This window comes from Corvus moneduloides, chromosome 4 (genome assembly GCF_009650955.1).
Source record: "Corvus moneduloides isolate bCorMon1 chromosome 4, bCorMon1.pri, whole genome shotgun sequence".
Taxonomy (NCBI): Eukaryota; Metazoa; Chordata; class Aves; order Passeriformes; family Corvidae; genus Corvus; species Corvus moneduloides.
The window spans coordinates 6193062-6211164 of record NC_045479.1 but is presented as its reverse complement, the minus strand read 5'-3'; the positions used below and the strand labels follow the sequence as shown (position 1 = coordinate 6211164).

At 41.7% G+C, this 18103-nt stretch overlaps 1 protein-coding gene across 1 annotated transcript in view; it reads left to right on the top strand.

Moving 5' to 3' along the window:
- Positions 1 to 18103, top strand: part of ERC1 (ELKS/RAB6-interacting/CAST family member 1) — a 284378-nt gene that overhangs the window by 89174 nt on the left and 177101 nt on the right. The window contains 3 exon segments of the mRNA XM_032105148.1: positions 14355 to 14492; positions 16551 to 16691; positions 17761 to 17901. Coding sequence (XP_031961039.1) covers positions 14355 to 14492; positions 16551 to 16691; positions 17761 to 17901 — 420 coding nt within the window.

Genomic DNA, 18103 nt, shown 5'->3' with positions numbered 1-18103 from the left:
AAAGTTCAAGGATTGATGTCTTTAACTCAGATTTTTAGTTACCTGTCTAGACCTGGAATTGAAGACTAGGTGTGGGATTTTCTATAGTTAGGGCTTTGCATTTTCTTGTTCTCTTTAAAATTTTTCCACAGAAAAGCAGAGCTTGAGAATATACCTAAGGAAGGACTGGTCTGATTTTTTAATATGTATTACTGTGGAAGTTATGAGAACTTGCATGAAATCTGTTTGAGGTGCTAGAGAAAAACTATGAATTCTCATTGTTATCTGGTATGTATGGCTGTCCTTTTATGACTGCACACATAGCTATTTCTGCCCTCTGTCTGGAACCTCAGAAGCCTGTAGCTCCTCTCATATAAATATTTGTCTCTTAATCCTTGTAAACTGTGATTTATTTTTTCTGTTTTCACATTTCTGGAGTGCATCTTATTAAAGTGCACATCTTGATTTGTGCCTTATCCAAGTGCCATCTTTCAGACCTTCCAGGACTGTTCAGAATTTTATTGCCATAAAAAAAAAAAAAATGGAGTCTTTAAACCTTTACCTCCATGCACAATAGTCTTTTTATTCCTCGCTCTGGTTACAAACTGGTATGGTCAGACAGATCAGGCTTTAGTCTTACATTCTAGTTGAAGACCTGAAGGTACAGCTTGAAGTGTCTTCAGAGGTCCTAGATATTATAGATAGTGGTTTGTCTGGGTTTTTCTTTTGCTGGCTTAGTTATCTGATAGTAAATGTTTGTTTTAAGTTTATTGACATGATTTAAATGGTGCTCAGGCATTTTAAGTGAATACAGTGGAAGATCGCGAAAGGCACGTGGTACAAAAAGTGCTTTTCTTGTATAGTGTTCATTAATGTTTTTCTGTGGAAATAATATGTATTTGGAAGCAGCAGTCACGAGAAGGAACAAGGTAAAGGTGTTGGCATATTGAAGGAATTTAACCAAATTAAGAATTGGATTAGTAGACACTATCCAATCAGTTTTCACCAAGTACTCTTCCCTCAGCAGGTACTCAGATATTTTTGAGGTTGGATTCTAATCAACTAAATTTTGCACACTAATATTTTTTAAGGCTAGGCACAAAGAAAATTGGTAGCAAAAGCTAAAGTGATAAAGATCTGAAAAGAACAGAATTTATTAAAAAATCATTAACTTGCCTAACACGGCCACTTAAGAAGAGTTGTTTGCTTCTTTTGAAATTTAGAGATTGCCTGTACTAGAATGTAGCCACAGTCAGATGGGTATTTGGACCTCATAATTTTTTTATTTTCTGTGACTGTTTTAGATGTGTAATCACCTATTCTGGTGACCATGACAAGGAATTGTTTGGCATGGTGCCCAAAACTGTGCTATCCTAAATTGCTGCTGTTGAAACAAAAAATTACTTAAAATGCCCCCTTTATTTTTGGGTCTCTGTTTGGATTTATTAACAGACCACCTCATGGTTTGCTTTCTGAACTGTTACCGTGGTTGCGTTGGTTAAAGGAGGTGAACTATAAAGAATACTCTTTAGTCATCCAAAAGTCAAGGTGAAGAAAGAATGAAAGTTTACTGGTTGGTTAGAGTTCAGTTAAAAGACACGGAAGAAGATTATGAACAACAAAGATCTGAAAAATTAACATGACAATTGGCATCATTACTGATACCCAGTAGGCACCAAAATACATTTTCCAGGTTGCTGAGGAAACCACATGCTTCACATTTTAAATCCTGGAGTCTTTCCAGTTCTAAACTCCTATAGTGATGCTGCTTGGTAGTACCTTTATTTTAGACAATAGAAGTAGGGCAAATACTAGAAATTTGGAGACTTTGGCTTTATGTCTGAAAATTTAATGCAAAATCTTAGTTTTATAGAGCTTCAGGATTATTTTTTTCTCATTTCATTGAAAATAGATCTTGCATAAAATCTCATTTAATGTTGTTAGAACTCAAGGCCAGGCGAGAGTGTCTTTGAAAATGAAGTAGGGACCATGCTGGGCAAATTTGAAATCTGAATCTGAAAAACATTAAATGGTGCTTCATTACTCTTTTTGCTACATCTGGCTATCTATGCTGGTAGACAAGGATGAAAAGAAATTAGGGAAAAAAAAAAAAATCAGTATTTTGCAATCAAAGCATTTTAGGGAAATAGCATTTGGGACAAAAGATAAGTAATAGTACACTGAAAGAAAAAAAAAACCCAAACCAGGGAATCAATCACCTCTTGCTTTGGGGGTAGGTCATGTTTTGTCTTGGGGAGGGGGGTTAACACTCCCTTCTTTGTGCAATGCAGCTGCAGGCAAATAAAATGCAAGTTTTAGTGTCTGGGCATAGCAGTGTTTCTGGCAGCTCCCCATGCTCTGTGTGATAATTGACCTGTGATAAAGGAAGAGCACAGATTCATTTTTTTCGTTGGTGGCTGTGCTGACTTGTTTAGTTAGGATTTGGGAAGGTTTCCAATGCTCCTGCACTTTTGAATAAGAAACGTTGCCTTTCTCCGCAGGACATTAATGTTCTCTGCTTTTCAGAAAACTTAGGAATCAGAATAAATATCTTATGCTTAATGGTGAGAAATATCATGTGGCAGGAGAGAGGGGCTGCAAATGAAATGTGTAACTCAGTTGTTTAAAATCAGTAGTGCTCATAGTTACTACAACAGCAGTGTTGGTTTAGGATTCCTAACCTTGAAGGGCAGTGTTTGTACTTCAAAGTTTATTTTCTGTCTATTCCCTCTTCTCTGAAGTAGGTTTACCTACTCAAACAGCTCCTCTGCTCCAACCTGGAGGAGATGAGAGAGCTCAGAGAAGGAACTGCATTTCCAAACATCTAATTCAGTTTATGCGAGTTTCATCCAAGGTGTGACCTGATCTTGCCTACCAAGCGAGTGAATATATGGTTTTCTAAGAATTCATAAAATGCAGGCTGGACTTGGAGAGATCCCTTTGAGCCTCTCTACGATGGCATTTAGTGCTTAGAAGTCCCACGGTGTCCACACTGTAGGCAATGGCTTGGTCATACTTGCAGCGTGTCCGGGTCTCCATCTGTGCCAGCTGCAGGGCAAGGAATAACTTGGCAGCAAAGGGCACAGACTGTCCCAGCAAAGATGGGCTGCATGTTCATCTTTACAAAGTGTGTGTGCATGTGCCCTCCTATTTCAGACTGGGTAATTTTTTGCTTCTGTAACATTCCTGTGGGCAAGCTTATTCTCTGCTTTTAATGTGCTTGAATCATGAACATTTAAGGAGGAGCACCATATAGGCTCAGCTCATCAGCCCAGATTCTGCAGGGAGGTAAAGGTGGATGTGCTGGACTTTCTGCTCAGCTAGAATTGATGAAAGAGGTACTCTTCTTCAGGAGCTCTGTGGCTTATCCAGCCCAATTACAAGAGTATTTCTCTAAGTCTCTCTCTGTCAGAAAGAGCTGTACTTCTGCTCTTGTTACTCCAGGTCTCAAGTCATGCCACTGTATGGGTTCTAAACCCAGTTCAGAGATTTCAAATGCCACAAAAAAGAACAAACATCCCTGCAGGCTTGTGTCAGCTTCGTTATTAAACCTGACAGACGTGACCTCAAAGATGTGTCCTGGAGTGTCATGGGGAACTTGTGTCTTTGTGTCCCTGAAGGGGTATCAGACCTCTTCTGCTGCTGCTTTTTCTTTCATTCAGACCTTTCTGTTACAGGCTTGCTGACGACCACTGAACAAAACAAAATTGAAATTTCTAGAAGCTGTTCTGGCTTACTGGTTACCCTTTGACTCCAAGATGCTACAGTAGCTTCTCTTTTCACCAGTATACTCTCAGAATTGCTTTACCATGTGAGGTGGGATTTTTAGATAATAGTATTATCTTCAGTTAGAGGAATAATAGGAAAAATTAGACAGGCTTTTAATCCCTCATCTCTCTCAAAATACTAGTTGTGGTAGCAATGAAAGTGCCAAAGAAGACTGAAAAGGCTTCATTAAGTGAGTTCAAATTCAGCATAATTATCCTGTGAGGTTTTTTTCATTTCTGCCATCCAGGTAGGAGATTAGTTGTTTAATTTCCACGTAGAAAACTAGGACACAACACAGACTTTATTTTCATTTTACAGTGAGCCATGACCACTTTGAAAGTAGGATTCTTACCCTTCCATTTTGATGTTCCAGTTCTCTGACAACCCATTAAGACCTTCCAGAGTAATTGCAGCCCAGCTCAGGTGGCGTGGTGTGTTGTTGGCTTTTTTTTTCCTTCCTTGAGTAAGATGATATTAGGGCAGGAGAATAGCACAGTTTCTTCATATCACTTTTCAGCTCCTTGCTAGTTTAGTTTTAAAGGTGGCTTATTACCATATAGAGCTTGTTACAGCAGCTTCATGTAGATCCCAAAGATTCGGTGTCTTTGGTTCTTTTGAGCCATATATAATAACGTACATTTTTCTGATTTGGAATATGGATCCTAAAAGGTCCACAGGCTTAGCTTGAAGACAGTATTTTCCATGGCAGATAGTCCATAGTTTGCAGGTGCTGGTAGAGGTGACAGTGTGTTCTCCAGGAATATACTATTTATGCTATTACAGTAATTTTTAGTGCACAGTTATGACTGCTACTGCAGCATCTATGGCAGACAAACCTACTGGATTCAAAATAAGGTTTTATGCCTGCCTATGTTATAATTTAGAATTTTAAGTGGAGAATGTGCTTCTTTATTTTTATATTGCCACTTTTTTTGGTGCATTTTGTGATAGCACAATAAAAATTATTATATGTAGCATATGTACCTATATTCCCAGATGTATGCCAATATTCTTTTATAAAATCAAACGTTGCTCTGTGTGCCAAATAGCAAGTCAATTTCCTATTTTGAGAACTAATGTAAGGAATGCTCTCTCCATTTATATGGATGATGTTAAAGAATCTTGCCTGTTGACTTTAGTAAGTAAAGTGCTTGATTGTTTTTTTTCTGAAGTAATCCTTGTAGATAAGGAGGCTCACACAAAGAAAGAAAACAGGCCCATGAGGTTAACGATGTTGGTTCTGTGGTTCAGCTATTGTAGCTGGATAAAGCAGGGTTTTAACTGATGCACACTGCTGTAACAGTGTCACACAAGACTGATAGCAACAGCCCAGTCACAAGAAAACTCCATTGGAGTTTCTGGTATTATCTGAAACCACAACTCAGCAAATCTGTCATATATGGAAGGAACTTTTTTAGTATCCCTCAGAGAGGAGCAGTCACTTTAATATTATGTCCTTTTTGGGCCTTGAGATAACCTCTTGATTGGCAAGACAGGACATTACTCATTGGCAGGGGGACTGACAAATTTGGGTTTCTTGAAGGGATCTGGGAAGACAGCCAACTCTGGGGCCCCTTGCCTTCATTCTGAATTAAACGTGTAGTTTTTCTGGCAAGATAAAGCTAATAAGCTTTGTTGGTGTATTCACTGTCATGCAAGACAAACACAAACTTCCCTATGATTGAAGAGGAAGGAAAACCAAGGGTGTGTCCCATTTTTGAGGTTGCTTACATCAGTCTTCCTCACATGGCTTTTCACTGCTCTCTGGGTTGCAAGGCTTCAGAATTTCCAGCGCTTTGGTCACCAGGCGTTTTCTGCCCCTGGGGGTTTTGTCTGAGCTGTGTCTGGAACAGACATTAGTGATGGTGTTACTCAACTTAGGGATCTTCACTAGAACAAGGAAGGAATAATTTTTCAGTTTAAATCAATAGTTTCCTGGATTCAGGAGTGCATTTTGAACTCACTAGGCTGCACAGTCTTCAAAGCAGGGTCTCTGCACAATATTTATACAGTCATTAGGACTGTCATAAGGCACAAGTGTATAAACAGCTTTCAAATCTATGATTTCAGCCAAAGGATAAGAAAACTGGTCAGCATGGAGTAGTGTCAGCAGAAGAAACTAAGGTTCCTTTGTCTCAGAATAGCATGCACTTGATACTTAGGATGCTCCTCTTCATGATGAAGAGGTTCCAGCGAATGATGGTACTAATTTCAGACATTAGGTTCTTAAAATTTTGGGGGGGTCTATGAGTATGGATCACTAACTAATGTGAGAGTTTGATATTTAGTCACCTATCATTGTGTTCTGAAGTAATTCTGTAAGAGCAATGATAACTAAATACTGAAAAATACACACACACATTCATGTTTAGTATTTACAGCATGACTTCCTAATCCCTCCCTATTCATCACTCCATATCCTTTCTAGGAGAATGAAGCAGGACAATCACAGTTCACTGGCCATGTTTTACACTGGGATTAGAAGCATCCCTCCTTTCCGGAGCTCTTCCCTCAGGGTTAGAACAGTTTTAGTCTACAGTGTATCTTTGATCATAATAAATCAATGATTTGGGCAAAGTAATTCAGTGTCTGAATCGTAATTTAATTTAAAATCTTTGTTCAAGTTGTACAGCTTTCTGCTTGAGCGATCCTGAATGATAATGTAAATGGAGTTTAGTTTGCTGTGAGGATTTCCTTTATAATCTACATTAAATCCCATGTTCCCATCCTGCCCATTGGTCTGCCTCAGTGGTTGGTCTTTTCTGCTCCCTGATTTCCATTCTTGGCTATCTCAGTGCTCTGAGGAGTTAAGAGTTTCCTCTCTTTGTGTCTTTTCTTGCCCCCTTTTTTTCTGCACTGAGGGTGTGATATGTAGCACTGTACTGTGTGTCTCTAAGCAGGGGGCTATCAGTATTACAGTATCCTTACTCTGTGTAGAACCAAAACCAAAATCTCAAGCAAGTCAGGAAAACATCATCAGTATTGCTGAGTAAAGGAGATCAAGTTGCCATAGGATGAAGACAGTCTATTTCACAATAAGTATCAATGAAATACAGCACATGGTTTATCCAAGTAAAGAAGTTTCATTGTTAGTGTGGAAACTTTTTCACTTTACACTTCTAAAATGTTACTTTAAGTGTTAACCTTGTGAACCTTGAGATGTTCTAAAAGCAGTGTCGCAACTTGTTAGTTTTATTCTGCTTCTTACAAAATAGAGTATCAGATCTAACTTAACAATTCCTAGGTCCAATTTTCCCCCTAGTTTTATCAGCCTTGCACAGTAAAGTACTTTTGGTTTTCCTTTTTTTGAACATTTGGGAACCATCAATATGAAATTACTCCAATTTCTGGTATTTGTGTTCTCTCTGTAATGAACTTTCCTAAGTCAAATCTGTGCACATTTTTGTCAAAGCCTATTCAGAGACTTGGAACAGGAGTGAATAAATGTCCCCAGAATAGTTGGGTTTTTAATCCTTTTGTGTTTGGTAGGTCGTAGGAGTAAAACTTTGGAAAACACAGTCTTAGAGACTGCTTCATAATGTCAGGACACAGCTGAAAGGAGAATTACCATGATGTTATTCTGCATGGTTAGGCCAGAATTTTAACAAAATGGATGTTATTCTTAATTAGATTGGGAAATTAATTACCAGATGATTTCAATTATGGTTCTCAGTATAATGACATTTTAGTATAAATGAAATAAATGAGTAATATCTAAACTTCATTGAAGAGGAGAAACAGAGTTTAAACTATTTTTTTTTTTTTGCTATTTATGATAGCAGTGTTTTGTTTTGAATTCCATGTGGGAATGAAAGTATCACACTCAAGTTGGAACCAACAAATTGTCCTAAAGAACAACCAAGGTTGAAATCTTAGCGGTGGATAATGGCTGCAGTCTCTTACCTGATGAATACCAACAAAAGGGGTCACCCAGAGAAGCTCTAAGATAAACCAGTGATAGAGAATTTTCAATGGATTATGTAATTAACCATGTGTAACCAACCAACTGGCTCACATATTGCTGAATCAAATATCTTATGAGCAGGTTTTACACCTCTGTAATTTGACTGCATTTTACATGAAATGTTGTCCATTCATGTTAATATCTGTATGCATTGAGACACAGCCACTATCAGTGGGCCAGGAAGAATGCCTCAGGTCAGACCCCTGCCTTGTACTGACCAGCATCCATGGAACGATTTTGTGGTTCAAAGGCTCTGCTTTTAACTGGGTTAGGCTATTGATACTGTTAAACCTCCTCAGAATGAAGCAACTCCTCAACTAAATTTAACTGGTTTACAGCTGTCTAAGGATGTGAGTCATTGCTAATGTGTAATATTTTCTAGGCAGTGCTTTGGAACTGAGACAACGCTTAAGAACAACATATACATTAGCTCCCCTGAAAATGTGAATTTCGGGACATTTACCAACTCAAAAATCAGTTTTAACTCTTGGGGTCCTAATTTTTATTTTTTTTTCCGCCTGATTTGAATTGTGCTGGAGTGTCTTTAGAAGCTTGTAAGGAAAATGCCTCTCAGTATCAGTTTTCAGAAATAGCAAACTTTAGTGACAGGATTGTGTTAGATTTGAAGGAAATTCAAGCTATTTATTAGCAGAAGAGAAGGATTGCAAACATGATAGTAACATTTTGACAATATGATTTGAAAGATCTGGTTTAAATACTGCTTGTTATAGGGAATGTGACAGTAAAAAAGAAAAAACCTTTGCTATTCCGAAGGTACTAGAATTACAATTCACTTTATGGTGACTGTTCTTAGTTCTGCTTTGCAGTGATCTGTCAGCAAACTGGTGCTACCAGAGGTTGGCTGGGTATGCAAAAGAAAGGAGGACAAAGGAAAACGAAGGGATAGAAATAGATGTCCTTAGAGATTATTTACGTAAACATAGATTAACTGTTTTTCTGGCTGGTATAAATCTACTCACAAAGCACCCTTGTATGAAAAGGCAATGGAAAGAGAATAGTCTGTTGGATCAATGTCAATTCTTTGTTGCTCCTTTACTAGAGGTACAAAAAAATTAACTGTCTATACAAGTTAGGTCAATTTTTCTTGAATCAGCACTTCTTCCTGCACACCATTCTTTTCTCAAGTCAACCAGATTGCAAGCTTAGGTCAAGAATAAAGCATTAATTTCATGAAGTGTCCTGCAATTCCTAGATTTTTTTTTTCCTCTGTCTGCAAGTTGCTTCCTTTTGAAGCAGTAGCAATGTGCCTGTTTGTGATCCATATATTTATTTGACAATTAAGGTTTTGCTTTAAGTAGAAATCACAAAAGTAAGTTCTTTGTCCTTTCTAAGCTGCATAGCAACAAAATACTTTATTTGAAAGCTAAACACTGGAGAGCTTTATGCTAATTTCAAAGGACTTTTTGCAGATTGGAGATCACAAGAGTAAAAATGACAAAAGGATTTTATTACCTGGAAAAGCAAACAACTTTGTTGGTTTTTCTTTTTTTAATTGGGAGCTCATTTGACTTTCAACTGGGCCCTGTGTAGCAGTTCATCAGGATGATTGTGTAAGATATGCCAGAATGCTGGAGTTCAGCCATTTTAAATTCACTTTTAGTCCTGTCCTCCTCTATGCTCACCTCACCCTTTCTAGCCTGGTTCTTTTTGTTAAGGCACCTTTATGTTCCTTTGTTAGCCCATGTAAGACTCCCTGTACCAGTTCAAGGTGTTACAAAATTCTACTATTTTAAATTCAGCAACATCAGGACATTTCCAAAGTGCACAGTATTCCAGTGTGATGTTGCAAAGACAGTAATGTTCCAGGTAAGCAGCAAAGTAGAAGAGCAGTAAAAAGAAAACTTTATTGGGAAGCAGAATAAAAGTTAATCCAGTCTTCCCTGGGATGGTTTTTGGTATGATGGTTCAAGAACAAGAATCTCTGAATATTACTTGACAACAATGTGACCATGTTCATGTTGGTTGGATCTAAAAGTAAAAAAAGCATACTGAGTGCAGCTGAACTTTGGAAGGAACCCTGATTAGCATTTGCCAAAATTTTACTGAAAAAATGGAAAATGGTTTTGATCTGTCCTGAACTTTAAAACAACTTAAAAATCTCACCCTTGTGAGAAGTCATGCTTTGCCTAAAGCTTTGCATTGTTGCTAGTCTTGGGAATTTAACCTTTAAAATTAATAGCAGGAACATTATTTCAGTGTAATGATTCAGTACAGTAATAGGAGTGCTATTCACTTGTGTGACAGACCTTCCTTCTCACACTCACAGGATTTGTAATGCTAAATTAAATGCAGATTTTTGCAATCCATGCAGGACTCTTCTAGTGGTACTTCTGCAGGATTTGCAATAGGAAGACAATTATAATGGTGAGGTTTTCAGTGTGACACAGATAAAACTGGAGCTTAATCTCAGAAGTCTGACCAGATACCTGCTTACAGACTTCCATTATCTTCTCCAAACATGGCTTTCAGAAATACAGTAGTGATTATAAATCCAGTAGTACAGCTTTTGTGAACAGTCTCCAAGGACTTAAGGTGATCTCTCAGTAACCTCTTACCCTTTCCCCTGAAGCAGTATTTTTTAAAATGGTTTTTATGTGATCATGTCTGTTTTAATTGTTATGTTGTCATTTTGATTTTGATGCAAGCCCATATTTTTCAGCTTCTCAAATACTGTGGGACTCCAGCAATTCAAGTATGACTGTAGGCTCTCCAATTTTTATTATTATATTAGTAATTTTACTTTAAAGGGAGTGGCATGTCTCCACCTAGACAGAGCTATAGCTGTTCTATCATCACGTGCCTGGCTTACTCACCCACTCTCCCTTCCAAAAATGCTTCTTTTGTCCTCATGTTAATGTTCCTGATGTGGAAAGAAACATTTCTGCCTGTGATAGGTGATAATCCATCATCTCCTTGTGGTCATCGACCCTGGTGCTGGGGTGACCAATAGTGCCTTTACAAAACCAATGAAGAACTGTTTGGAAAGGTAACATCTTATGTGAAGTTGTTGTTTATTTGGATGGCTGTGCCACAGGAATGGAAGAGAAACCTTCTGAAACCCATCTGATTATTGAGATCCTATTTACAGTGCTGCTCCCCCCAGAGGAAAGCTAGGATCAAAAAAGTGGAAGGCTACACAGAACCCTGAGATACTCTTTTGCACATCTGCTCCTATACTACACTGAAGGAATACTGTCAAGTGTTAAATTGATTGTGGAAGAGGTTTAATGACCAGTTCACAAACCCACTTCATTTATTCAGAAGTCACTGATAGAATAGAAATTGTTTTTGAAGTGTTCAATTTCCTCATGCCCCAGGACATGGCAAGAGGGTGGATGCTGTCTCTGAGGAAGAATTTCTTGGCTGAAGCATGATATGCAGGATCCTCTAACTAGAGGAATCTGGGAATCTAGTGGCCTTGATGGATATTTAACTAGATGTGTTTTGTTTGAATCCCTGGGCTGTTTTTAATTTGCATCTGCGTGGGCTTTTCACTGAGTCTGTATTTGCAAGAAGTAGAATGCTTCCTTGCGTTTGGAGCAGAATGCCAGAGGAAGCTTCTCCTGCCTCTGCTCCTGTGCGTCAGGGCTGGGAGGCAAAATAATTAGTTCCACACAACTAAGAATAAATCACCCAAGCTGAAACATGATAGTGCCTGACAACTGGTAATGTTGGAGAAAACATTCCAGTAAATCATTATTGACGAGAAAATCGGTGTGCAGAGCAGATGATTCCAGTGTAGCCTGGTGTACCTTTACACTACGGATAGCGTTGCTAACTTAGCCACAGATTGCTGTCCTTAGCCTGCAAAATAAGTAAATATAGCAAGAAAAAAGATTGTTAATAATGAAAAATAGTATATACTTTTTATTTCTGGTTTTTGGCTTTTTTACAAATATGGTACAGTAATACATATATATACACACACACATATATATATTCCTTAGGTTTGTGGAATATTTCAGAGGAGATTCGTCATCTCTGAGTATTTCAAGAGTAAACAGTGCTCATTCAATCCTTGTGCCTCTCTGTGTTCCACAGGGCTTGGAGATGCCATTAAGGTTTATTATACCTTTTCTTTGGTAGAAAAGAGGCCCTGTTTTGGTTACCTGTTTCATTTTCATCAGTTATTTGAGAATTTGTTCAGAATTGCTTTTTTTTTTTTTTTTTTTTTTTGTTTTGGTTTTTTTTTTTTTTTTTTTTTGTTAGGACTGTATTGTGTATTCTTTTTTGAATGGATTCTCAAACTACTTGCAAGGACATAAGAGCAAATTTCTTCATTAACGAACTATATGGACAGAGTGCAGACCATTTGCTTTCTTCAGATTATATCACTGTGGAGAGCTTATACTTATTATTTGGAACAGTATTGCAGATTTAGGAGAAAAATGGAATAAAGGCAATTTATTGTTGAGTGTGATTTCATAGGGAAATTTTGCATCTATTATTACAGAACTATTTCAGTTTTGACCCATTAAGCCAGTTCCAGTTTTCTGTAGTCTAAGGGCCAGGTCCTTCAGTTATCTGACCCTGCAAAAGGCACAGCTGGAGCTACAGTGGGGTTTTTAGGTAGTGCCTAGATATGACTTGGGATATTTTGGCATACCTGCTGTTCCCTCAGTGATAACAAACCCCATCATTCATTGTTCCAGACTGAAAAATATGCAGAGAGACTGAAAGAACAGACAGATTCACGCTTTATACATGTTTTTGGTTTGGGTGGATTTTAATCCCAGGGGGTGCAGTTGCAGCAGGGAGGTGCAGCAGTCATACATAGTGCTGTCATCCAGCTGTCATCTTGCTCTGGTCACAGCAAACAGTGGGACTGAAACACGAAAATGCACACTGGGCTTGTGCAAATAATGCTTGTGCTGCCTTGGTAAGCACCTTAATACGTGCTGAAGCTGAATTATTTAGCTGCCTCTTGTGTATGGTTTGCTCAGAGCAGAAAGCCACTCTGCACTGTCCCCTCTTCAGCCAGTCAGAGCCTTTGGCGAGAATGTTTCTCCTCCAGAAGTAAACACGAGTCTAAGAATAGCTCAGCCTTCTTTGTAGTATATTTTCATGGTTGGCTGTCTAAACAGCCAGCCTGTCTAGACAGCTGATGACACTGGGAGCTGCTGAAGTCAAAAGCAGCTACTCTTGGGCAGGTTGCCTCCTCGGCAGCCCTGTGTGTGGGCACCTGAACTTTTCAGTGAGAGCTAGTGGGGCTCTGTCTGAAGCTCCATGGGCTGCAAGTGTATGCTAACAAGGCATTAAACAACAGATATCAGTGTATCAAAAAGGAATTTTCAATTCTTACAGTTTTTTCTGACTGACATGAAATGTCTCTGGTTATGGTTTTTTTGGTGCTCTTTGATTTTGTTTTCTAATGTCATTTGTGTTGTGCCCAAATTCAGTTTTGAGCATAACTTGGACGCCTGATACTTCTTTTTCTAACAGAAATTAGCGGCAAAGATAAACCAATCCCCATGTCCTACCGTGTTCCAGATGTAATTTCAATAGAGATGGCAAAATAGTAGTGTACGAGTCTACAGAGCCATTTGCTCTGTAATCACAGAAACTCCGTTTTTCCAGGGTTGAAGAATAAAACCTGAGTATAGTTGCTGTATTTCCCGTAACCAAGCAGCTGCTAACTGCTGTTCAAGAGGTGAAACAAAAGGCTAGTTAATGCTTTAATTTATCAACATGAATACGGTGCTAGGTGGCCTTTAGGGTTGTCTGGTTGCAGTATTTCTTACAAATGTCTTTGAAGGAGCATCTTGCTACAAGTGTTTTGGAGTCGGGTACCTTACATGCCACGTGTCATTCATTAGTTTATGATGTGCATTTGCTGATGCCAGAACAACTTGTCAGAACAACACAAAAAGGAAGCAACTGAGAAATCGATGTACACTTTACTCCTCTGTTGATAAATTTGTTTTTGATGGGTTATCATCATGTTAATGTGTCTGTTTCTTTTGATGCATAATTATATGCATAGAAGGGGGTTGGCATTAGGTCTTCTCAGTGTATCAAAAGATATATTCAGAACTGATAAATAGATGGAATTTTACACCTACAGAAAACAAGGCTGAGACATTTTCTACCGAGGGAATGGCACTTTGTGATAGTCCATCACATAGCAAGCCACCATGTAAGATGAACAAGCAACTTGCCAGTGTAGCAAAAAATATGATGGTACCAAAGAAAATACTTAAAACAATACTTACTTCTTCACAACTTTTTAATTATCACGTGCTTTTTTTAGTTTACATATGCAGTAAGGTTTTTGTCAGCTTCTTTCCTTCCTTGATGTGTTTCTTTGCTAATGTGTTGATCATCCTTCTGTGACACAGTGTCCAACATCCTCAGAAATTTGGAACAATAGCTTTTCATTATGTTATTCTTGTGACTTACTGTTTAGACTTTCTGGCTCTGAATTTCTTCCTGATAGTTGGAAAGATTACCAATTCCTTGGTTTTTTGATGGTTTTGGTTACAGTACTTGATATTTTGAGGTGGGATTGTAAGAATTAGACCTCATTTGCTGTAAGAATCATTTTAATCATTTAATATATCCTGAGATGATTTTGGATGGTTTTGCTTTCTGTTGTCTTTAAAATTTACTCCTTTTCTTCAAGATTGAAAATCTTCAAGAACAGCTGAGAGACAAGGAGAAGCAGATGAGCAGCTTAAAGGATCGAGTGAAATCCTTGCAGGCCGACACCACGAACACTGACACTGCCTTGACCACGCTGGAAGAAGCGCTGGCAGAGAAGGTGGGTGCGGAGAGCCCGGGCGGTGCCCTCGGGAGCGGCTCCGCTGCCGGTGCCCGGTGCGTGGGCGGTGCGCGGTGCGCGGGCGGTGCCCGGTGCGGAGGCGGTGCCCGGTGCGCGGGCGGTGCCCGGTGCGGGGGCGGTGCGCGGTGCGGGGGCGGTGCCCGGTGCGGGGGCGGTGCCCGGTGCGGGGGCGGTGCGCGGGCGGTGCGCGGTGCCCGGTGCGCGGTGCCCGGTGCGCGGGCGGTGCCCGGTGCGGGGGCGGTGCCCGGTGCGGGGGCGGTGCGCGGTGCGCGGGCGGTGCCCGGTGCCCGGTGCGCGGGCGGTGCCCGGTGCGGGGGCGGTGCGCGGGCGGTGCCCGGTGCCCGGTGCGCGGGCGGTGCCCGGTGCGGGGGCGGTGCCCGGTGCGGGGGCGGTGCCCGGTGCGCGGGCGGTGCCCGGTGCCCGGTGCGGGGGCGGTGCCCGGTGCGGGGGCGGTGCGCGGGCGGTGCGCGGTGCCCGGTGCGCGGGCGGTGCCCGGTGCGGGGGCGGTGCCCGGTGCGGGGGCGGTGCGCGGTGCGCGGGCGGTGCCCGGTGCCCGGTGCGCGGGCGGTGCCCGGTGCGGGGGCGGTGCGCGGTGCGCGGGCGGTGCCCGGTGCGGGGGCGGTGCCCGGTGCGGGGGCGGTGCCCGGTGCGCGGGCGGTGCCCGGTGCCCGGTGCGCGGGCGGTGCCCGGTGCGGGGGCGGTGCGCGGTGCGGGGGCGGTGCCCGGTGCGGGGGCGGTGCGCGGGCGGTGCGCGGTGCGGGGGCGGTGCGCGGGCGGTGCCCGGTGCCCGGTGCGCGGGCGGTGCCCGGTGCGGGGGCGGTGCGCGGTGCGCGGGCGGTGCCCGGTGCCCGGTGCGGGGGCGGTGCCCGGTGCGGGGGCGGTGCCTGGTGCGCGGGCGGTGCGCGGTGCGGGGGCGGTGCCCGGTGCGGGGGTGGTGCGCGGGCGGTGCGCGGTGCCCGGTGCGGGGGCGGTGCGCGGTGCGCGGTGCGCGGGCGGTGCGCGGGCGGTGCGCGATGCCTGGTGCGGAGGCGGTGCGGAGGCGGTGCCGGGCTGCGCGGGCGGTGCGCGGGCGGTGCCCGGTGCGGAGACGGTGCCGGGCTGCGCGGGCGGTGCGCGGTGCCCGGTGCGGAGGCGGTGCCGGGCTGCGCGGGCGGTGCGCGGTGCGCGGGCGGTGCGCGTGCAGGGCGGGCCGGCCGCGGCCCCGGCGGCGCGCGCTCCGCGCTAGGGGGCGCTGCAGGACGCGCCCCTGAGGCGGGGACGGCGGCGTTGCCGGGCTGGAGCCGCGGGGATCGTCCTGATCAATTGACGCTTTTTAATGCTCGATTTTCGGGAGACTTCCCCATTCTGTTTTGGTGGGACAACTTTTTTTGGAGTAACTATATGTGTTTTTCTCGTGATTCCCAGAGAAGCAGGGCTATAGCTCCTTTAGTCTGTCAAAGTCTATGACCTATGGTTAAACTTTACCTGAGTTTGGGGAATTTGCTTGCATCCCTTCAGATTCCAAGATAACCAAAGCTCCATTGATACCTGGTCACTCAAAAGTTATTTTGTTGCCTTTTCTTACTGTATATAAATTCCAGTGTCTCAGAGGCACTACACCCCTTCTTCTCTGAAGGACCACAGATTTAACTGTACATTTTAGAAAAAATGAGATTTAAATAAGCCAGGAATCAATATGTAATACGTCCTGGTTTAGTTTAATTTTCATAATCAGAACCAGATGAATTGGGTTGCATTGTAACAGCACTGTGAACTTTGAGAGATCCAGACATTCACAGTATTGAATCCAGTATTCACAGTGCTGCAGGTATTTCACAGCAGTGAATCCATAGATTTCTCCTTCTTGAGGATCTCTACAACTCAAAACTTCCTCAAGAAGTTTTCTCCTTCTTGAGGATCTCTACAACTGTAAAGAAAAGAAAATGGCAATAAACTCCTTCTCCTCGTTTAAAGTGTGTCAGAAGTGTTGTGATAAGAAGCCTTAGAAGTTGAATTGACTAAGGGGGATTTCCTTCACAGAGTGCTCTCTTTTGTCAGGAAAAGACCATTGAGCGTTTAAAGGAGCAGCGTGACAGAGATGAACGAGAAAAACAGGAAGAGATCGACAACTACAAGAAAGACATTAAGGACCTGAAAGAAAGAGTCAGCATTTTACAAGGAGATCTCACAGAGAAAGAGGTTGACCAGCAACACGAATCTATTGTGATAGAATTATTTGTTGTCTATGTTTGTGTTACATTTGAGATGAAGAAAACTGTTCCTTTATAGTAATTGTCCCTCAACAAAGCTGATCCGGTAAAATACATCATTTGAGAATTTGCAAAGCATCAGTGTTTCAGAACCACCTTTCCAGGGATAGCGGCCATCCCCTTGTTTGCAGCAGTTAATCTTAGTAGTAGTGACTGACTGATGGTCAGTGATGGCATTGACTGGAGCTGTGCTTAGAGACCACGGAAGGCTGAGAACAAGCCCTGTCTAAATGTGGGGAGGAAAGAGCAGAGGCTGATCAAAGCTATGAGTGCCAAAAGCATGAGGATAATGTTTGTTCCTTTATGCAAACAACACAGCTAGTTTTTTAGACTCACGAGTCTTTTTTTGATTAATTGATTGTTGGTAATGAGCCAGTTGGCTAGACAAATTACCTTAATTATATGAGAGAAATAGAAATGTTCTCTGTTTCTCTCATGTACTTACAATCTTTTTTTAAAACTCAGTCAAAGTAAAACAATACAAAAATATGTACCCGAAATGTACTAAGATTCTGTCTACATAGAAGTCAGCGTTTGACAGGGAAAAAGAAACAACACAAAAATGGTTTAGAAAGAAAGAAGTTGAGATGTCTTTTGGAGTAAGATGGCATGAATCAGTTTTACCCCATGGAAGCTGTATACAGAAAAGCACTCAACTCTCCCAGTGGCTAAATCTTCTAACCACATGTGATTCTAATACTATTTTATTGAAAACCAGTTTTTCTTAAACATGACTGTCACAGGAGCACAAGTTCCAGTTTACAGAATTGTCCATCTTTAAAAATTATTTTAAAATTAATTTAGACAAGGTTTTATTTTGATCCTGAAAGCCTGAATTAATGCAAGTGATCTTAAGTCAGTGACATAAACATCCTGAAAAAATATGTTGGTCTAAATTAGATCCTGAACATACTGTGAAGGGATAGGAGGAAAAGAAAGACAGAATTGAAACCAGCTATTGCACTTACTTGATAATTATTTCACCTCTTTTAATTTAGACATCATTACTGGATCTTAAGGAACATGCTTCATCATTAGCTTCATCAGGACTGAAGAAAGATTCAAGACTCAAGACACTGGAAATTGCATTAGAACAGAAAAAGGAAGAATGTTTGAAGATGGAAACACAGTTGAAGAAGGTAATCTTAGTTCATATTTATGTATGTGTTGCAAGCATACAGTTCTAAACACATTGCCCATGACTACAAAGAAAACTTTGGGTCTTAAGAGCAAATTCTGTGAATTTCTTTTCAGCAAGAAGTGTGAAGGTGTGTCCATGCAAGCCATATTACCAGCTAAGCCTATCAGAAAGTGACTTTCAGGCACTTGTGCTAAGTTTGA